This window comes from Chaetodon auriga, chromosome 20 (genome assembly GCF_051107435.1).
Source record: "Chaetodon auriga isolate fChaAug3 chromosome 20, fChaAug3.hap1, whole genome shotgun sequence".
In the NCBI taxonomy this organism is placed as follows: Eukaryota; Metazoa; Chordata; class Actinopteri; order Chaetodontiformes; family Chaetodontidae; genus Chaetodon; species Chaetodon auriga.
The window spans coordinates 567,501-589,296 of record NC_135093.1 but is presented as its reverse complement, the minus strand read 5'-3'; the positions used below and the strand labels follow the sequence as shown (position 1 = coordinate 589,296).

The 21,796-nt window shown below is 45.5% G+C and overlaps 3 protein-coding genes across 7 annotated transcripts in view; 2 read left to right on the top strand and 1 right to left on the bottom strand.

Annotated features, from left to right (window-relative positions):
* Positions 1-7,166, top strand: part of LOC143338732 (cGMP-dependent protein kinase 1-like) — a 42,090-nt gene extending 34,924 nt beyond the window's left edge. For all 5 annotated transcript variants that reach the window (XM_076759335.1, XM_076759336.1, XM_076759338.1 and 2 more), the window contains 9 exons: positions 144-240; positions 976-1,115; positions 1,559-1,648; positions 1,911-2,052; positions 2,254-2,417; positions 2,502-2,624; positions 2,713-2,775; positions 2,917-2,983; positions 3,512-7,166. In XM_076759335.1, coding sequence (XP_076615450.1) covers positions 144-240; positions 976-1,115; positions 1,559-1,648; positions 1,911-2,052; positions 2,254-2,417; positions 2,502-2,624; positions 2,713-2,775; positions 2,917-2,983; positions 3,512-3,610 — 985 coding nt within the window. In that variant the 3' untranslated portion in view covers positions 3,611-7,166. The remainder of the gene's footprint in view (positions 1-143; positions 241-975; positions 1,116-1,558; positions 1,649-1,910; positions 2,053-2,253; positions 2,418-2,501; positions 2,625-2,712; positions 2,776-2,916; positions 2,984-3,511) is intronic.
* Positions 7,167-8,161: 995 nt separating this feature from the next.
* LOC143338733 (protein FAM13C-like) lies at positions 8,162-18,723 on the top strand. Its single transcript, XM_076759341.1, has 11 exons — positions 8,162-9,029; positions 10,321-10,654; positions 10,998-11,136; positions 11,765-11,846; positions 13,260-13,323; positions 13,400-13,520; positions 13,646-13,729; positions 14,224-14,319; positions 14,591-14,802; positions 14,898-14,999; positions 15,345-18,723. The coding sequence occupies exons 1-11, from the start codon at positions 8,816-8,818 to the stop codon at positions 15,466-15,468; spliced, it is 1,572 nt and encodes a 523-aa protein (XP_076615456.1). The 5' UTR covers positions 8,162-8,815; the 3' UTR covers positions 15,469-18,723.
* Positions 18,724-19,262: 539 nt separating this feature from the next.
* asah2 (N-acylsphingosine amidohydrolase 2) overlaps positions 19,263-21,796 on the bottom strand; it is a 10,888-nt gene continuing 8,354 nt past the window's right edge. Inside the window, exons 17-20 of the mRNA XM_076760432.1 lie at positions 21,188-21,337; positions 21,034-21,090; positions 20,834-20,922; positions 19,263-19,461 (exon numbers count right to left, since the gene is read on the bottom strand). Of these exons, the coding sequence (XP_076616547.1) occupies positions 19,263-19,461; positions 20,834-20,922; positions 21,034-21,090; positions 21,188-21,337 (495 nt within the window). The remainder of the gene's footprint in view (positions 19,462-20,833; positions 20,923-21,033; positions 21,091-21,187; positions 21,338-21,796) is intronic.

Here is a 21,796-nt window from a genome sequence, read left to right as displayed (position 1 = left end):
CAAATCCTTTGAACGTCTTTATTTGAGGGGGCTGGACGGGTTTTAGGTCGAGGTGTCAAATCTGCACATTTGTTCATCTTTCAGATGTAAAAGTGCTTTTTTCCTGTGTTCAGTGAAGGCATCTTTGTGTGTCATGTTTGCAGGTACGAGGCAGAAAACGCCTTCTTCTCCAGCCTGAAGCTGACCGACTTCAACATCATCGACACGCTGGGAGTCGGCGGCTTCGGACGCGTCGAGCTGGTGTGTGTGTGTGTGTGTGTGTGTGTGTGTGTGTGTGTGTGTGTGTGCGTGTGTGTGCGAGTGCGTGTGTATGCGCGTGTGTGCGTGCGCGTGCGCGTGCGTGTGTGTGTGTGTGTGTGTGTGTGTGTGCACTCAGGTATTTGCAGTAATTTTCCAGTAAAGTATCAGTGCTGGTAACTGGAGACCAGTCATCATGTGATCCAGAGATTCTCTGAGGTTCTGTGAGGAACCAAAATAACTTGGAGAACCACAGTGAAGCTGAGGTGGGGTGTAGTGGGTGGTGCATTGCAGCCTCAGGGGTCGGGTTTCTCTTGCTGCAGGGGCGGGGTTTGAGGGTACTGAAGGTCGAGGGGAAGCCCTGTGAAGGGTTTGCCCAAAAACAGGTAGGAGTCCCCGCTCAGGGTCTCCCATCATGCCTCTGGAGATATTTTTAGGGGGTTAGTCATAGTGTAACTGTGATCGGAGGAAAAACCTGACCTCTGACCTCTAGACTGCTTGTCTGACCCTGAACATAACTCCTCTCCCTCAGACAGATACTTCTCATCCTGTGCAGGTCAGAGCAGCATAGTTTGATTTTAGTGCCGGTGGATATGAGCGACGCTTACATTTCACTTTTTCTGAGGCTGACAACTGTGACTGCAGAGTTAAAGCTGTTTCACACGACGTCCAGAACATGTGAACATTTTAACGCTGCGAACTTTGTGCAGGTAGAAATTACCTCATGTTCTCCTTCAGGTGCAGTTGAAGAACGAGGAGGCGAAGACGTTCGCCATGAAGATCCTGAAGAAGCGTCACATCGTCGACACGAGACAACAGGAACACATCCGCTCTGAGAAACACATCATGACCGAGGCGCACTCCGACTTCATCGTCCGGTCAGTACAACAGTCATCATCATCATCATCATCATCATCATCGTCATCATCGAGGTCGTTACATTAACATTAAACACATCTACAGCGGCTGTATGACAAGTGAGTTTTTAATGAGTTTTGTTGTGAAACATTATAAAAAATCTTATCTTAAAGTCCACTCGGTCTTCATCAGCAGTGTTTTTTTTACATTATTTATTATTATTTATTTATATAAGAGCAGCACCAGAAACAAAGCCTATAAAACACACGGGAACCGGACGGGATCACAGTATACGACCCGACACTGCAATGAAACAAAATACATGAAACGTGAAACACAACATGTAAGGACAAGCGTAGACTCTGTCAGACGGACAGATGATGTTCGTGTGCGTCTCACATTTGCTTCCCCCTCAGTTTCTGTTCGGTGTTCCAGGTTCTGATGAAGTTTTGTCTGTGCTCAGGTTGTACCGGACGTTCAAAGACAGTAAATATCTGTACATGCTGATGGAGGCCTGTCTGGGAGGAGAGCTGTGGACGATCCTGAGAGACAAGTACGCAGTTTATCTCAAATGTTGGTTGATGATTGTTTGTTCTGACAAGCTTTTTATTTCCATCATAATCGTGTTTTGTTTGACTTGTGTTTGTATAAATGTCTCTATAAAGAAATAAGAATAATAATAATAATAATTACAAGATAAACCTGAAACTCTGAAGGCATCAGAATGTCTGAACAGTCCAGCCGAGGGACAGAAAGACATCTGAGAGCCGTCAATGTCTCGCAGTCCTTTAACCTTGAAACTGTGCTTGTTTCAGGGGTTCGTTTGAAGATTCGACCACCAGGTTCTACACAGCCTGCGTGGTCGAAGCCTTCGCCTACCTGCACGCCAAAGGCATCATATACAGAGACCTGAAACCTGAAAACCTCATTCTGGACAGCCGGGGATACGCCAAGCTGGTAATTCCATGTTTCCTCATGAAATACATCTTCTTATTTATTATTATTAGATCAAACATCTTGTGGAGGTCAGTTTTCCTGTTAGCAAGTTAGGCACTATTTTCTGCAGCAGCCAATAAGAGCTTCACATGATCAGAAAGGAAAATGATGAACCTGCAGTGAATGTGGAGCGACGTGCTCAGTCGCTTTTGTCTTTTCCAGGTGGACTTTGGTTTCGCTAAGAAGATCGGTGTCTGTAAGAAGACGTGGACGTTCTGCGGAACACCGGAATACGTCGCTCCTGAGATCATCCTCAACAAGGGTCACGACGTCTCCGCAGACTACTGGTCTCTGGGCATTCTGATGTACGAGCTGCTGACGGGCAGGTGAGGATGCAAGCAGGAGGGACGGTGGACTTCAGTAGAGTCAAACTGCTGTTCAGTGTCCTACAGTCTGTCTGTGGTCTCCAGTCCTCCGTTTTCAGGTCCAGATCCGATGAAAACCTACAACATCATCCTGAGAGGCATCGACATGATTGAGTTCCCCAAGAAGATCACCAAGAATGCCGCCAACCTCATCAAGAAGCTCTGCAGGTAGGTGTCGCTGTGCTGCCGAGCAACTCAGATTCACGGTTTTCAGATCCAAATGAAATGTTTGAAACCGAACTGTTTTTGTTAACAGAGATAATCCGTCAGAGAGACTTGGAAACCTGAAAAATGGAGTCAAAGACATCCAGAAGCACAAGTGAGTGAGCTGAGAGGAAGCTGACACCTGATTGGCTGTTTGAAATCAGATATACATTAAGAAAAGGCCGTCCACATGTTTAAAGTCAAAGCTCGACGTCGTTCAGCATCCACATCAAATCCTCTCTCTCTCTGTGCTCAGGTGGTTTGAAGGTTTTAACTGGGAGGGTCTGAGGAAGGGAACCCTGACTCCGCCCATCACACCTGACGTGAGTTGAGCTTTATTTAAATACACTGAATCATAACAACAGGACGGTGACAAGGACAAAGCCGTCTTCTACAGATTGTCCTCAGTCCATTTGCTGAATTCAGACTATGAGACACAAAGATTCAAAGATTATTTTTACATAACGGAGAGACAGTTTAAAGGTGAAACAGGTGACCATTTTATATATGGCGCCAACCATGAACCCAGTTTGAGTCTGTTGAATTTCTTTCCCATCTTTGCCTCAGCTCATCTCCCCTCAGCTCTCTGATAGAGGCAAAAATAACTTGAGAAAAACTCATCGAGTTCTGACATTATCCACAGCAGCCTAAAGCAGCCAGATATCAAAGAGATCCTTTGGTGTAAACTGTATGGATAATATGCTGTATATTGTTATGTCACCCAGCCCACATGTCAACAGATTGTCATCTAGCAGGTCTATATACAGTCTGAAATCTAAGAGGGCCACGCTGGCTTTGCTCGGTTTGCAGGTGTTGAAAGTCTCTGACTGTGTTCCGTGTTGTTCTGTCAGGTTTCCTCTTCAACCGACACCAGTAACTTTGACAGTTTCCCAGAAGACACAGACGAGCCGCCGCCAGACGACAACTCTGGATGGGACTATGACTTTTAGACCAGCTCCCATCCAAAGCCAAAGCTGGACACGCTACAGCTGCTGGTGAGGTCCAAATCTGACAAGACCACCGCACGACTTTGCCTGCATTGTTTTTAACTGGACTGTGTTTGGACCCTCGATGTTTTGTAGTCACAGTGTGTCAACAAATGATTTGAGGACTGAGAGTGCAGAAGGCAGCAGATGGAAAAAGACTGAATGCTAGGTCTCGGCGGTCAAACTGGTCCAGGATGTTGCATCTAACTGGAGGAACCCTGACCTACCAGAACACCTGAGAGCTGGAGGATAAGCTGGTCCAAGGACGTGAAACACTAGTTCACATCAACAGCTTGCCCCTTTTTCAAGACCAGGGCCAGTTGTTCATCATCTGTCTCACAGCTAGAATTATATTCAAGAAGTTTCAAGATGACTCATGCCGGGTTCAAAGGGGTACAAGCATGTTCTGACTTTTACAACTGGAGAAAGATCGTAGCTCCTGCAGGTTTTAGATGGCAGTCAGAACATCATCACCTCATCCACACGGTGTGTCCATGGGCCTGAAAAGACGATGCCTAAGAGTGTTTCTTTGAACCTGGAACAACCCTGATCCCTCGTTTGCCTACAGCTGAACTTTGTTCATCCATCAGCACTCTATCACAGTGTGGGTCTTGCTTTATGTCCCATAAATTGCTGTAAGACAATTGTCTATCAAGTCAAAGGAATCAGTCTGACTCTAAAGCATATGCGGTCCTTCTTTTCACCAGAAGGGTACAAGCGTGATCTTAGTTTTCTTGACCAGGAAAGTCACCCCAGCTCCTTCAGATTTTAGAGATCCATCAGAACTCATCAGAAAAATGTGCCAACGATGCAGAGAAGACCTTTTTGCAATCCCTGGGAGTGACTCTGAGACTCTCTTTGAAGCCAGAACAGCACTGATTCCATGTTTGACTGCAGCTGAACTTGGGGTATCTTCACCCATCAGTCAGTCTCACAGGGCAGGATTTACGGCAACACAAAAGATAGCGTAGATGGCAGTGAGTGATGGCAGCATCAGTCAAGACTCCAGAGGCTGAAGCTGGTGAATCCAAAGGGGGTCAAGACACATGTAGTCACAAAGTGTTTCCCTGATATTATTGATGTTATCCTAACATGGTGCGTGTCCTTCAGTAAGTTTGTGCTCAATCAAATGGACGGACAACAAAGCTGGGCTATGGTAGTGGTCAGTGTGGAGATACTGGTTGGTTTCTGAGACTCTGTGTGGAACAGGTTGGAGAAGCATTTATTGGTGTGGTCTCAGTGGGGCCCCCAGCAGGTTAATGGAGCTCTGGCAACAGAGGACATAACATGGTTGAAACAGTGAAATCAGATTTCCAGAAGCTGCTGAAGGCTTTGGATACTCTGCTCAGATATGTACCTCCCAATGATGTCATAGACACAATGGCCCTGTTATTCTGCAGCCAATGGAATGCCTCTGTTCCGTCAAGTGTCCTTGATCACTGGCTGACACTTGACCTTTGACTCCTTAGAGGGAGATCATACATCTGCTACTACTGCCTGTCCTGTGATACCTGTGGTTTGTGTTTTGTGGTCTGGAGGTGGTTCTGGGAGTCCTGTAGGGGCTTTTCTGCCCCTTTGAACCCACGTTTGGCTCTCTGAGAGCAGGCTGGAGGAGTGACGGCCACAGACGCCACAAACCACATGAGGAAAAATGACCGAATGGACAAACTCGAGGTCACCGTGATGCCTTCACTTATCCTTTCATTTTCGGGAACTTTAAAATCCAAAGACTGAAAGACGTTTGGGTGTAGCAGCTGTGGTCCTCCTCAGTGGATGATGATACGAACATTTCAACTTTTAAACTTTCCTTTCTGGCATTCATTACGTTGTGAATCTTTGGATCAGAGCATGAGAAAAGATGTTTTGTACATATTTCCAAATCTTCCTACATGTTTTTGCACACACCCACAAACACTCCACCCTCACAGACACATGCACGAATCTCTTACGAGCTGCTTGTTTCCAGGTGTTTGAGAGTCGAGCGAGCTTCAGGATTTGTCCTGTTTTGTGTCTTTGGCTCGTGATCTATTGCTTTTTAATAACGTGGTTCCAGACCTCTGAATCTCTGCCCACATCCCTCATTCAGAGGTCCGGTGTTGTGTTCACTGATGGCTGTTTGCCCAGTTGTTAAAAAAAAAAAAAAAAAAAAAAAAAAAACTGAAAGGGTGCATTGAATAGCTTTCAGTCGTATCACATGATCTTCCTCCACAGATGGAGATGTTACTTGACTTGAGACAGTTTCCTTCATCAACAGTGAACTGTCCACCAGCTTCAGAGCCAGCATGTACGAAACGTCTTTCAAAAAGAAACGAACATGTGATTACCTACAAAGTCCATCCGAACCAGCAGCTGCTGAATGGACCCCGTTGTTCTGTCTGCAGTTCAGTTTTCTTTGATCAGATGATGATTGTTGTGGATTGTTCGTAGCAGCCTCTGTGGCAAATGAAATGATGCTGAATGATGTTCAGGCAGTTTGTCAGGACTCACAGTATTTTCCAGGAGAACTTTGGAGCGAGACTCGAGGAGGTTTCCATCCTGTTAAAGCTTAGATCAGGACAGGAAACACAAACCAGCGGTCCGGTGGAGTGCTGAGTTCACGGACTTAAAGGAAAGTTTATCAGAACAGACTGAGCAGGAGCTCCATCAGCGTTCACTCATTTCACATGCGAACAGTAACTCCACCAAAGTGAAGGTGTAGAAATGATGAAGGACGCGTTCCATCTTTGAGGTTTGTATTTGCTCCACGAACACAGAGTTTAACCATGAAGTGATTCATTTGTTTATTTCTAATTGTGTTTGTATTTTGTGGCCTTTGGTAAAAGCAGCTGATAGTTGTCTCACTTTGCTGTGACGCCTTGGTTCTGGTCTGAATTTGTTGTGATATTTTTGTAAACTGATCATTGATGAGACTGCATGAACCACTTTTATTCTCTCCCATTCAGAGTGACGTGTACGCAGCTGGAGTCAGCACATGGTTAGCCTAGCTTAGCATAAGGCCTGGAAGCACAGGCAAACAGCTAGCATGGATGCTGTGAACCACGTCTCCTCGTAGCTGAGCGCTGGGAAGTCTGTCCGACAGTAAACCCTCAAAGTTAAAAAACACCAACCAACAGCCCGAAGGTGAAATATCTTAAATTAGTCCAGCGATACGTTGAGCTGCGAACAATGAAAACCAGAATCTGTCAAAACGGACTGAAAATGATACGTTTGGACCAGAAGAAGAAATATTCATGTTGAAATATTGGTATTGATTCTTAGTGATGATATTTTGTGATTATGAATCTGTGATGAAGCTCGAGTGTCACTGATTTATTTGTATATACTTGGAATTTAGTGCTTTACGATGTGTCAGCTGTTTGTAGATTATTATTATTATTATTATTATTATTACTACAGTGGCTGCTATGGTAACTGAAGAAACTTGTTGTCTCTCAGTTCAAAAAAGCTTTATGGGTATGACTGTTAAAAACAAAACAAAAATAAAGTTTGCCAAAGCAGTTTGATCTGTTGAAGAATAAAAGCTGTTAAAAAATAAAAAAACGGCTCTGTTTCTCATTTCTAACAGGTAATAATTAGTGAACAAAGCTCGTCGCTATGAGTCAGCAGCAGGTGCAGACAGGTGTTCCCCCGTGTGACTTCAGTTTTACATCTGGTTCAGTTAAACTGGAAGCGATCCAGTAAAGAGTGAGACCCCAGTTCAGCTTCAGGTCTATGCTGGATCTGGACTCTTAGGTCTGATTATGGATCGTTGCATGAGGACAGATATGTCCTCTAATCTATGCGATGGGAGAGTCTGAATGTTTCCTCTCGTCAAAGGTCGCCATGTCTTTTGAACAGGAACACTTACATACTGCTGCCCCGGTGCATGCTGGGAGACGCTCAGCACACTAATGGACCATTTTAAACGCTGCTCAGTCTGAACCTCCAAGTCTGTGATGCTTAATTTTCTAATTTTTTTAACATTAGGGCCTGTAAGATGTCAAAAGGAAGTGTTGACCATATTTGGTGTCTTGGGGGCGTGTCGGTATGTAAATGAGCCTTTAAAAGCAGATACATAGTGAAATTTGTCATGTTTGGTTAACAAACTGCATTTAGGCTGAAAGACTGAACGATCTGGAGTCAAGTGCTGGAGGACGTGAGGAAGAGAAGCACGTAGCTCTACCTCCTCCTCCTCCTCCTCCTCCTCCTCCTCCTCCTCCTCCTCGCTTTTTTATGAATGAGATTTAAACACACGCACACAGTGATGCCAGAAACAAGCCCATCCCCCACTGCTGCGGGAAAAACCTCACGACCAGAAAGAGAGAGAGAGGCACCCCGAGTGTCTCACTCCCTCGCTCTCTCGCTCTCTCTCTCTCTCTCTCTCTCTCCCACCCACCTCAGGAGATGGAGTTGGGCGAGCAAACGCCACCTCTCCATCCCTCCATCCTCCCTCCTCTCTCCTTCACGAGCCTGAGGATGAGTAATCCAACGAGGGGGGGTGAGAGAGGTGGAGAACTAATGGGAGACTGAGAGAGAGAAAGGGGAGGGATACCAGCGCAGCATCATCATCATCATCATCATCATCAGTGAACGTGCAGAACGAGAGGATGAAAATTCAAAACCTCTCCACTCCTCTTTCACTGCTGAGCTCAGTCACTCCAGAGCTGACTAATTCCTGGACTGTCACATGCTGAAAACATGAGGAGAGGAGAAGAATGAGGTGAATGAACATTTCTGTGACGTATTGCGTGCTGTAGGATCCTAATTCCACTGGTTTATTGAACTGGCTAATCGCTGGAGTGAAGCGAGAAAGAACAGACCCAAAGGAAGAGGGAACAACATTTGTATTCCTGAAATGTTTACTTACATGTGACTAATCTCTGGAAGAGCTGGACAAGCAGGAGGCATCATGCCTTGTTTCAATGGATGACTCCTGACTAATTCGTGGATAGGAGGTAACTGCCTCATCTTTTGGACTGTGGGGACAGACTACCTCCTGAATAACATCTGCACATCTCCTCCACAAGTGGTGCTTCAGAGGCTGGGATCTGGCTAATATCTGGAATCTTTGATTCATAACAGCACCTCACTGTCCGGCATATTCCAACAACTGGACTATCATCTGAACTACAAGTCCACACACCTGCCTCCTCCTGGGACCAGGTTAATCTCTGGATCCGTGTGTCTGGCATGTTCTGCTTCTGCCTGCAGAGTTCTTTGCTGAAGCTCCAGGCGCTGGAGGTGGAGGGGGGCCCCTCGCTGGGTCCGTCCCCAGAGGGGAGCCCCCCTGCCCTGGGCAGCAAAGAGCATAAGAACCCCTGTGACCCCTTGGAGCTCGGAGGGAAAGAGAGAAAGACGCTGGCTCTCTGTCACAATGTCCCCGCAGATGAAAACAGTCCACCAGGTAGATGCACCTGTCTGTCCAAGCACATGTCTGTCTGTCTGTCTGTCTGTCTGTCTGTCTGTCTGTCACTGCGTCATTGACCTGTTGATTGTGGTCTCAGTCTTGAAACTCCAGTGACTCTGTGATAAATCCATGACGTTACCTGAAAACACTGTGGACAGTGTGGACAGTGTGGAATGACTGAGAGCAGCAGAAATACTATAAACTACTACGACTAGTAGTGAGCGAGTAGTTTGCAGTGTTGGTGGCAGATTTCCATCCTCCCTCGTGTTGACTCACATCCGCTGTTCTGTCTCTCTTCACTGCCTCTGCTGAAGCCTCGCTAAGCTAACGCTAAGCTAACAGTGCCAACAAGCCACAGTCTGGACCATCAGTGATGTGGGGGTGTGTTAACGCTACAACTGGGTGTTAAGTTTCTCTTTAAGCCTGAAGAGTTAGCAAAGTGCAACCGTAAGCGAATGTGCATTATGTGAAAACGTCTTTTTCATTGTAAGAAGGTGAAGATCAGTGGAGCAGCGAGCAGGTGCTGCTGCAACCTCACAGTTTCCAAGTTAAAGTCAACAGAAGCAACATTAGCATCACAGGCTGATTATCTGGTCAGGGCCAGTGGACAGTGACGTTAGCTCGACACACTTGCTGAAGGTTTGATCACATCGCCTTACGAACCCTGTCCTCTGGTCTGAAGGTGCAGCTGAGTTCTGCCTTTGTCTGAAGGCTCTTGGTCACAGTAAGTGAACACATCGTCTCACGTGCTGAACAGTGCTTTTACTCTTGATGCTGCTCTATAAATAGCAGCACACTCAGCATGGCGGCTGGACCGCTGTGCGGGACAAGCAGAGTCATCAGAAAGCCTGAAGCTACCACACTTTGATGACCACTGGACCATATAGACTCCAGTCAGGGTCTCTTCTGTCTCGGTTAATGAGGACATAAACAACAAGCCATGAAATCTGCCTGAACGTGAACCAGCGGCTGCAGAGGACTGGTCAGCTCATTCCATTCTATCTCCACAATCTCTTTTGTAGTTTTTTGGGTTCTAGAGGTCCTTTATGTTCTCACAGTGGTCCTGTTCTACTGGTCCTTCAGGTGTCTCCAGAGGCCATTCTGGTAATAATATACTATATCTCTGTGTAAGTATGTCTTCACAGGAGAAGTTATCATTGTTGGCTGTACGATGATAAACAACCATTTTTTTCAAAGTTTAGATTCTTTAGAAACTGAAGAAATATAAAAACTAAATGGGAGTTTAAAATATTTCTGAAACATTAATCAGTATGTTTTGTGTCTGCAGAGCTCCTGACAGTCCTGACCAGACCTCCACTGTCCCCCAGACATCAACCATTAACAACCATCCACCCTGGCCAGCAGCCCCTGACCCCAGACGGAGCACTGCCCCCCAGCCCTCACCACTCCCCCTACTCCCCCCAGAGGAGCAGCCCTGGAGGTGAGGGAGGAGGAGGGGGAGGAGAAGGAGGAGCTGGAGCAGCCGGCGCTCTCCTCCAGCTGCTGGCGGGAGGCACCAGTCCTCTGCCCTCCCCCCGCTGCTCCAGCCTCAGCCACAGCCTGAGGTTCAACTCCGACCCCGACACTGCACCGTCACCACCCTGCAGCCAGCAGTACATGCTGTAAGTCTCACCTGTCTGTTAGCTGTCCGTTAGCTGTCTGTTTACAGGTGTCTCTGTTTACTGGTCTAGTTTGGGTCTAGACTGGGAACTTTTTAGTTCTGACTGGGGACAAATTAACTACATTGTGTTGGTATCTTTACTTGGAACTTGATAGTCTTGATGTTAGATTTGGAACTTGTTCGGCCCTGAATTGGGGCTGAACTTGGGGCTAATTGGTCTTGACTTCAGACTTATTGGAGTTAACCTGGGACTTGCTGGTCCTGATTCAGTCTTAACTTGAAGCTTGTTGGTCCTGATCTGGGACTTCTTGTTTTGAGACTATCTGTCCCTGTCTCATGTCCAGGTGTCGGGGTCGGGACAGGCCAGAGGCCTCAGAGGACAAGTGTCCCTCGTCCATCCCGTTCCTCACCAGGCAGATTCAGACCCTGAAGAAGAAGGTCCGCAGGTTCGAGGATCAGTTTGAACAGGAGATGAACTATAAGGTAAACACAGCAGGACTCCAGTCCACAATCAAGTCCAGGACCCAGAGGGCTGTTTCATAAAGCCAGAGGCAAAGAGAGGGTTCAAGTTTGATAGCTCATATCTACAGATCATTTAACCAGATTACTGATTGTTTCCAACAAGTCTCATCTGTATTATTATTATTATTATTATTATTATTATTATTATTATTATTGAGTTTTTATTCCGTTTTATATAATTTGAAATGTCTGATTTGATTTAAAGGTATTTAAAGGTAGGTGTTGAGATCTGCTAAAGGTAGCTGCCTTTATGCTAAGCTAGCTACCTTTAGCAGATGTTCTCCACCATACATTGATTATCTGCTTCCTCATTTATTTGAAGTGAATAACCAGAATATCGGTTCATCACAGTGGCTGTTATCCATTAGATAATAACGAGGAGAAAGTCAAAAATTTAACTTACCTTCGGTTTAAGCTAAAGCTAGCTGCAGCTACCTCTCAAGCTAGCTTTGACTCGATAAATCCATCTTACTTTAGCCGCTTCGCTAACTGTCTACCAACAACAGAAAATCATTTAGCTCCTAAGTTAAGTCTAGTTTGACTTGTAGTTGTGCAGAAATGATGTCGATGGTTTTCTTCTGTTCGTCAGCCGTCGCACAACGACAAATACTCGAACCCCGAGATGATCCAAGTGATGAGCGAACTGGCAAAGGCTCGCAAACAGCTCAAAGGTAAAAACATCAGCCGTCTGAACTCTGAACTGTTCACTGATCACCCTGAACATCCTGAAATTCAGATCCTTCAGTAAAAGTACTAATACCACACCGTACAAATACTCTGTTTCTGTCAAAGTCCTGCACTGAAAATGTTACTACAGTAAAGCGTGTGAGTGTAATCAGTGAAATGTCCTCTTGTCTCTTGTCTCTGTAGATTATTGTGTCCCCTGTGTCTGTTGTCCTCTTGTCTCTGTAGATTATTGTGTCCCCTGTGTCTGTTGTCCTCTTGTCTCTGGTCTCTGTAGATTATTGTGTCCCCTGTGTCTGTTGTCCTCTTGTCTCTGCTCTCTTTAGATCATTGTGTCCCCTGTGTCTGTTGTCCTCTTGTCTCTGTAGATTATTGTGTCTCCTGTGTCTGTTGTCCTCTTGTCTCTGCTCTCTTTAGATCATTGTGTCCCCTGTGTCTGTTGTCCTCTGCTCTCTTTAGATCATTGTGTCCCCTGTGTCTGTTGTCCTCTTGTCTCTGTAGATCATTGTGTCCCCTGTGTCTGTTGTCCTCTGCTCTCTTTAGATCATTGTGTCCCCTGTGTCTGTTGTCCTCTGCTCTCTTTAGATCATTGTGTCCCCTGTGTCTGTTGTCCTCTTGTCTCTGGTCTCTGTAGATCATTGTGTCCCCTGTGTCTGTTGTCCTCTGCTCTCTTTAGATCATTGTGTCCCCTGTGTCTGTTGTCCTCTTGTCTCTGTAGATTATTGTGTCCCCTGTGTCTGTTGTCCTCTTGTCTCTGCTCTCTTTAGATCATTGTGTCCCCTGTGTCTGTTGTCCTCTTGTCTCTGGTCTCTGTAGATTATTGTGTCCCCTGTGTCTGTTGTCCTCTTGTCTCTGCTCTCTTTAGATCATTGTGTCCCCTGTGTCTGTTGTCCTCTGCTCTCTTTAGATCATTGTGTCCCCTGTGTCTGTTGTCCTCTTGTCTCTGTAGATTATTGTGTCCCCTGTGTCTGTTGTCCTCTTGTCTCTGGTCTCTGTAGATTATTGTGTCCCCTGTGTCTGTTGTCCTCTGCTCTCTTTAGATCATTGTGTCTCCTCCACATTATTACAAACACATTCAGATCATTGAGAGGAAAAGCAGCCAATCAAACATGTGAGAAGATCAAACATCAGATCCACAGCAGAGATCAATGAACCATTGAAACAACAGATGATCGATCAGTTTCTGTCGATACACTCATTGATTAATGGAGTGGTTGTCTCAGCTGGACTTGAATAAACTGTTGGAGTTTAATTTGTAGCTAAACATCAGATTTTTTGAAGTCTTCATGTGTTTGTGAGTAAAAGTCTGAATCTAAAAGAAACTAAAGCCGTCAGATAAAGTGAAGTACTTCAACTTTGTCTTTAGAGTACATGTACATGTGTCTGTGTGTCTCCTGCAGAGCTCAGACTCAGACAGTCTGTGTTTGAGTCGCAGGAGCAGGACGGTCCAGAAAGCATCTGCAGGTAAGACCGACACCTCAGTCTCGCGGACTCAGTGATTCAGGTCCTCGGTCCATCAGTCAGTAACTGTGTCCTGCAGGCAGTCCTCCGGCCAGCAGGGGGCGTCAGAGCACAAACCCTCCCTGGAGGAAACGGTGGAGTCTCTGTTCAGACGACTGAGAGAGAAGAGACAGACTCTGGGCCTGCCGGACAACATGAAGGTGAGACGTCCCACAATGCAACACTGTACTGACGCATCCACACCAAACTCTACTGACAGAATCGTGTGTGTGTGTGTGTGTGTGTGTGTGTGTGTGTGTGTGTGTGTGTGTGTGTGTGTGTGCAGGAGATGACTCAGGCTCAGATGGTCTTGGAGAAGATCACTCTTCAGAAATGTCTTCTGTACTTTGAGAGTCTTCACGGTCGTCCGGTGAGTCCTCAGCCTCCTGCTGAGTAACGGCGCCATCCAGAGGCCGAGCGCAGCGTCAACAAACGATAAAAAGTCGTGTTTCTGCAGATCTGTCAGCTGATCCTGTCAAATAAAAGTCAGAATCTGTAAGACGTCCTCTGTCCTGACAGACATTACTGCCATTGACCTTTTAAGTGTATTTAAAATCAGTCGCACAGCGTCACAAACACCAAACATCCACTGATTGGACAGTTTGTCCATCATCAGTCAGCACACTGTTAATTTACTATTTATTTCTTATTTAGCATTTTATTATTTTATTGTTCAGTTCAGATTTTTACACAACTTTTTTTTTTTGTCCTCGTTGAGCTTTATATTGTCAGAGTCCTTGAATGTGCATGAAACCGATCCTGTTTCTGATTAATTGATGAGTCAATCGACAGAAAAAAGAAAGACACACTTTCACCCTGAACCCAGATTCAGCCGATCGTCTCATGTCTCTCTGTCTGTCTCAGGGAACCAATCAGGAGAGGACCCTGGTGAAGCCTCTCTACGACAGATACCAGATGATCAAACGTTTACTGTGTGCCAGCCCACCTATCACCACCATAGTGAGAAACACACACACACACGATCATCACGCTAGCAGCATGCTAACATTAGCAGCAGACAGGATGGAGACCACAGGAGGTGGTGGAGGACAAAACCTTCTCTGAACTCCTCGTTAACTGAACTCATCTCATATTGTTGCTAATTCGGCCTTTATGTTGCTGTTAGCATGTTAGCATCAGATTCCATTTTAACAGTCAGGACAAACTGCAGCTGGACGTCTCAGAGCTGACGAGCTGTTTCTCTGATGTTCTGTCTGCTTCTGTGTCTCAGGAGGAAGAGGACGGTTCTGATGAAGACTCCACGAGCTCCACGACAGTCGATCAACTTCCTGTCCCGCCCCCTCGCAGACCGACCCGAGCGGCTGCCGGCGAGGAGGACAGCGACCGGGACAGCGACCCAGCCTTCGTGTCCCCGTTGGACGAGGTGAAAGCCGTCCACCAGCGGCCTGCCGTCACCGTGGCCAACCTGCACGAAGCCTCCAGGTGTGGACGCGGATGTTGAAAGTCTGTCCAATCAAATGTCCCTGTGCGTCCCGTCCCCTCAGTAACCTATGAACCCTGTCCTCCATCCGAACCAGGTCTCAGCTGCTGCAGTGTCTGCGGGAGACGAGGGCAGAGAAGAAGACGAGGCGGAAAGCTCTGAGAGAGTTTGAGGACGAATTTTACCGTCAGACTGGAAGGTGAGAAACAGCCCTTTAGGAAATATTGATTACTGATTGACGCCACACTGTAAAATGGAGAAGCAGAGCTACAGAGAGACGTAGATGTGTGCGTGTGATGCCACCATCATCCTGTTATTGCTACATGTGGCCACAGAGGGCGCTGCTGAGCAGGTGATCCACAGGCTCCACCTGCAAGAAGCAAAATACAAGCGTCCATAACATCTGGACATTTGAGGAAGACTTCAGTCTGTTTGGCTAATGGAGGCTAACCCACAGTTTTCTCTTCCCCTTCTTTTTCTCGTTGTTGTTTGTGGTTCTACTTCCTGTGTGGTGACACTAACACAAACTCGTGTTTGCTGACAGAATCTGCCAAAAAGAAGATCGAACTCCGATGAAGGAGGAATACCAGGAATACAAACAGCTGAAGGCCAAACTCCGTCTCCTGGAAGTCCTCCTCAGCAAACAGGAAGTTACCAAAACCATGTGAGAAGAGACAGAAGCTCCCAAAATCTCCTCCACCCCAAAACTACTCATGTGATCATCTGAGAGGAGGAAAGGTTTTTCTATGTTCCAGTTCACAGTGATTTGTAGAGATGCGCCAAATATCCTTTTTCCTTTCCTGTTATTCATGTACTTTTCATTTCATTGAGCATTTAGCTCCAGAGTTTATGGTAATGCAATCCGGCTGATTCTGGTTTATCACGTTTGATTAGTGCGTGATGTGTTCATTCGGCTCGTCACAAGCTGGTCGAGGTTGTTCAGAGCAGTTAACGTTTGTCATGTCGATTGATTTAAACAACAGCTCAACATTTTGGAAAACCTTCTTCTTCTCTTCCTCTTTGTTTGCTGTTCAGACCGAAGACTTTTTCGTGTGTATGCTAAGTGCAAAGCTATAGCCAGAAACAGTTAGCTTAGCATAAAGACTGGAAACAGGGGAAACAGCTAGCCTGACTCTGTCCAAGCTAACATTACAGTCAGGTTATGGTAACATCAATGCTAGAATTTTGACACACGAACGCTCTATTTTAATGTTAACTTGCTAAATGTTTCATGCTGACATGCTAATGTTAGACCTATGTGATTACTATGATAACATGTTCATACTCAAGTTAACAGGTAAACTCATTTGAGTGTTACTGTGCTAAATGTATCATGTCCAGTGTTAGCTTACTTCAGCATGACTCCGCTGTAGGTACTTAGATTAATGCTAACATACCATAATATGCTGTAAGCACGGACATTGACAAAGAAACATCTACATGTTTAACCAGCATTAATGTAACATATTAGCATAGCGTTAAGACAGTAACGCTAATGTTATAATGTCAGCATGAAACACTGAGCGTGATGTAACATGCTTACCGTTGTCACATTAGCATACCTCAGGTCATGCTATGTTAGCATAATGTTCTACATTCACCTCCGAATCACATTGAGCAGCAGGAACTAACATTAGCATGTTAGCATGACACAGTTAGCATGTTATGGTAGCATGCTAACACTGAAAGGGATGTCCGTCGATTTTGTTTTTGTCTGATTTTGGTGCATCTGGACTTTTGGTGCATTTGTCCACATTTCTGTGGGCCGACTTCCTCCAAACTAAACATGTGTAAAAACTGTAAATGTTCCAGCAGAGTTTTCTAAAGTTTAAAAATACATCAGGCTTTTCTGTGAACTGTCAGTGGAAACTTACCAGCATTCTACAGTGAGTATTTATTTACCTGCATCTGCAGTCTGAAGTATTCTGTACAGCTGCGTTCATCCAGTCTGGAAAGATGTTTCTGGAGGTAAAACTGTGAACGTGAATCCCTCCATCTTGTTTGATTTGACAGGTCAAAGCATTTTTTATCTGGGACTAAATGTGTGTGCGTCAAACTGAGAGCACTTTAATCTGTCACCTGGACAACAACAGAGTTTATGATGGCTTCTTTTAAGGACGGCGGCAGGTTTTATCATTGAGAGCTTGATCTCATCCGGATGTTTCTGTTTTACTGAGCCGATGCCTCGGAGCTTGTCTTTGGTGTTGACGTAAATGGTGTTCATCTGCGTGTTGCCCTTCCACACGCAGCCGATCCACCTGTGCTGATATGAGGACTTACTGCAGTGTAGAAATACTCTGGTACAAACAACAGTCCTGCTTTGAAAATAAGTACAAAAGTTGTACCATCATATGTACCAAAAGTAAAAGTACTCATTATACAGAATGGCCCATATCAGTATAATGTATAATATGTTATTGTATCATAACTATTGATGCATTAATGTGTTCATTCACTTTAATGTAGCAGCTCGTGAATGTGGAGCTCATATTTATGACTTTATGTACTGAAGGGTAGTTTAACTATAATAATTTAATTATCAACTATATTTAATGTCAGTAATCTGAATCTGCAACATCACTAATCTGATCAAATAAATGTCAAGAAAGTGGAGTTTCCCTCTCATGTAGTGGACTAGAAGTATAAAGTAGCAGAAAATTGAAATACTTCTGAAGTGCAGTACTTGAGTCAGTGTACTTGTTTACTTGTCACCACTGTGAGCTGTGATTGGCTGCCTGTGTTTTCAACATGAAGGAAGTTAAAGAGTCTCAGTCGCCTGAGTGGATCTCGACCAAGGCGACGACTGAGTGAGTGAATGTACCACAGCAGTCACATGATGCTGACATGACGCCCACATGACACTTACAATACACCCACATGACGCTGACATGACGCCCACATGACGCCCACATGACACCCACATGACACTCACATGACGCTCACATGACACTCACTTGACGCCCACATGACACCCACATGACACTCACTTGACGCCCACATGACACCCACATGACACTCACATGAAGCCCACATGACACTTACATGACAGTCACATGACACTCACATGAAGCCCACATGACACTTACATGACAGTCACATGACACTCACATGACATCCACTTGACGCTCAGATGACGCTCACACGATGCCCACATGACGCCCATATGACACCCACATGACACTTACGTGATGCCCACATGACACCCACATGACACTCACAAGACACTCACATGACGCTAACATAACAGTCACAAGACGCTCAGATGACGCCCACATGATGCTCACGACACTCACGACACCCACATGACACTCACAAGACGCCCACATGACGCCCACATGACACTCATATGACGCCCACATGACACATCACGCTCACATGACACTCACATGATGCCAACACGCCGCCCGCCTCCTGTTGGTCACAGGACAGTGTTTAAATGACAACTGCACAGCAGATGCTCATTCACACTTCGCATTGACAATATGTCTTAAATCGTGAACTCTACAGCCACCATCCACCTGGACCCCCGTCCTGTGACTCCGTCGCTGGAATCAAAGGTCACAGTTTGAGGTTGAGTTTGGCAGATGGGTTCAGCATCACGCTGACCGTCAGTGAAGTCGATGTTTTGACCTCATTCTCTGATCTGCATGAACCCGTGCAGTGATGACCAAAAACGCCTGTTGTTGTTGTTGTTGTTGTTGTTGTTGTTGTTGTGCAGTTCTGCTTTTTTGACAGATTTCTACACAGACAAGTTTAAAATAAATATTTTTGATACAAACGTGATTTTGTCGTTTTTTTGTTCCAACACTAACCTGAAGATCATTTAAGTTTTGTTCTTCCTGAAGGAAATTTAGAAACTAGAAAAGTAAATGTTCACCGCACACAAAGTGAGGATGTAAATACAGAGTTTATTTGACCAGAGTCGATGATTCTGGAGTCAGTCTGTCGGAGGTAAAAATACTGCAGCCTGGAGGCGGCTTTAAGTAAAAGTATTTAGCACGAAATGTATAAATACTACTTCTGTTATCTCATCATTTACTGTCACCTTTACAAGCGTACACATGACGGTATTTTACGGGCTCATTCCAGAGTTTTTGACTCTGTATGTTTCATTTTTAGCAGTGAATAATAAATAAAGACATGATAACGAATGAAATGACTGAAAAACTTCATTCTGATTCTGATTCATTGCTTTGTCTCATTTAATTTGTGCAAGAAAACAAATCAAATCAAATGTTTATCAAGTTTTGAAATGATTCTCCATTTTTGGGTCAAAGCAGTGAAGGAAGGACGTCTGCTGACGTCTTTCTTGTCTTTGAGAATCACATCTCTGATATTCAGCGGGTCAATAAATAATCTGTGTGTTGGTGTTTGTGTGATTAAGCACAGATTCAGTTTCCTTTGAGGCGACGGTCTTTGTGTTTCTGCTGGTCGCTGATCAGGAGCTGCAGCCTCGGACGAATCACTGATAGTAAAAGCTGGCGGTGACACTGAAGACGTCGGACGTCCCTTCGTACGGCTGGATGACGGTTTGCAGGCCTTTCCGCTCTTTGTAGTGTCCAAAGTGTCTGATCCTGTAGGAGCCGCTGGGGGCCGACAGGGGGATGTGCCACTCGATGGTGGAGTTACTCTGCTGTTTGGATCCCTTCAGCCAGTGAAACCTGCAGCGAAACGTCGTGTAAAATCCATCAAAGATACATGAAACACTGCTGACAGCAAGGCTGACGCTCATTTAGCTTCAGCTCTAAGGTCTGCTGTTTCCAAAGCAAACCATCGATCCATCGATCGATGGAGGAAATGATCAGCTGATTGATCCAGAATGAAAAGAATCATTAGTTTGAGTTAAAATGAGCTCCACCTCAACCAACTCCAACAGGAACATCCTGCTGAGACATGAATGAGGAGACACACTGATCTACAGAGACCAGAGACAAGAGGACAACAGACACAGAGACACAATGATCTACAGAGACCAGAGACAAGAGGACAACAGACACAGAGACACAATGATCTACAGAGACCAGAGACAAGAGGACAACAGACACAGAGACACAATGATCTAAAGACCAGAGACAAGAGGACAACAGACACAGAGACACAATGATCTAAAGACCAGAGACAAGAGGACAACAGACACAGAGACACAATGATCTAAAGAGACCAGAGACAAGAGGACAACAGACACAGAGACACAATGATCTAAAGACCAGAGACAAGAGGACAACAGACACAGAGACACAATGATCTAAAGACCAGAGACAAGAGGACAACGGACACAGAGACACAATGATCTAAAGACCAGAGACAAGAGGACAACAGACACAGAGACACAATGATCTACAGAGAGCAGAGACAAGAGGACAACAGACACAGAGACACAATGATCTAAAGACCAGAGACAAGAGGACAACAGACACAGAGACACAATGATCTAAAGACCAGAGACAAGAGGACAACAGACACAGAGACACAATGATCTAAAGACCAGAGACAAGAGGACAACAGACACAGAGACACAATGATCTAAAGACCAGAGACAAGAGGACAACAGACACAGAGACACACTGATCTACAGAGACCAGAGACAAGAGGACAACAGACACAGAGACACAATGATCTAAAGACCAGAGACAAGAGGACAACAGACACAGAGACACAATGATCTAAAGACCAGAGACAAGAGGACAACAGACACAGAGACACAATGATCTAAAGAGACCAGAGACAAGAGGACAACAGACACAGAGACACAATGATCTAAAGACCAGAGACAAGAGGACAACAGACACAGAGACACAATGATCTAAAGACCAGAGACAAGAGGACAACAGACACACCAGACACCTAACTGCACGCAGTACTGTTACTCTGAATACTTGAAGTACATTCTCCTCATTATACTCACATACTTTTACTGAAGGAACATTTTCAATGCAGTTTGACAGTAACAGAGTATTTATACTGTGTGATATTAGTACTTTTACCGTAGTAAAGGATGTGAATGTTGGTCTCACACAGAGTACACTAACTCACCTGGTCTCCCATGATGCATCATTGTGGACGACCTTCCAACTGTCTGATTTGGTGTGATAAAGCTCCACTTGAACAAAAGTTGTATTTCTCTGTGAAGAAGAACGAGGGGGTCAAAGAGGACGGAGAGCGCCAGACATACCGAGAGGCTGAGGAACAACCAAACAACCAGGAAACAACCAGGGAGCAGGTTTTGGTCTTACGATGTCTCCAGAGTGTCTTGGGTTTCCTGCTACGAACGTGACGGAGACGACGTCACCCTGAAAAACACATTCAGATGCTTCAGTTTACGAGTGTTGACATAGAAACAGCAGGGTGCCGAGTGTCGAGCCCTGAGGGACGCCGTGGGACACCTACCGGTCTGTAGACGGGGTGAACCTGCTGCAGGACGTCTCCAAATCTGCTGTTCACTGGTGTGTGGTCAACGGGTGCTGCAAACAGCAGACTGAAGAGACCCTTCTCAAAGAAGGGGGGCTCGGGACCAGCCGGCAGCTCCGACACTCTGTCCTGAAAACAGTGACACAGGAGACAACTGCTGAAGCTCCAGAGACATGACGATGAGACAGTGTGAGTGTGAGCACTGTTCAAGACGGACGGACAGAGCAGCAGGAAGAAGGTTGTGCAGTGTTACTCTTTTCTCATTCTCACTGCTGCTGCAGACATTATCACGCCAGAAGCATACCCATAATACTTTGAGGGATGTAAACAGGAAGTACAGCGTTGCCGTGGAGCTACACTGTGTAGCTCCTGGACGTAGAGACAACGATCACTGGGTCACCGGGACAGTGAGAAAAATGGACGTCAGGTCTGTTTCAGGTCTGAGTGTTCAGATTTACCTCTGAGAGCTGAACCAGCTTCCCTCTCAGTGTTTAAAGTGTCTAAAGCTTTGAAGTAATCCAGTGAGTTCAGTATATTGAAGCAGGATTCTTCCAAAGGACGTTTCTACTGATTTCTGTCTCTCTCTTC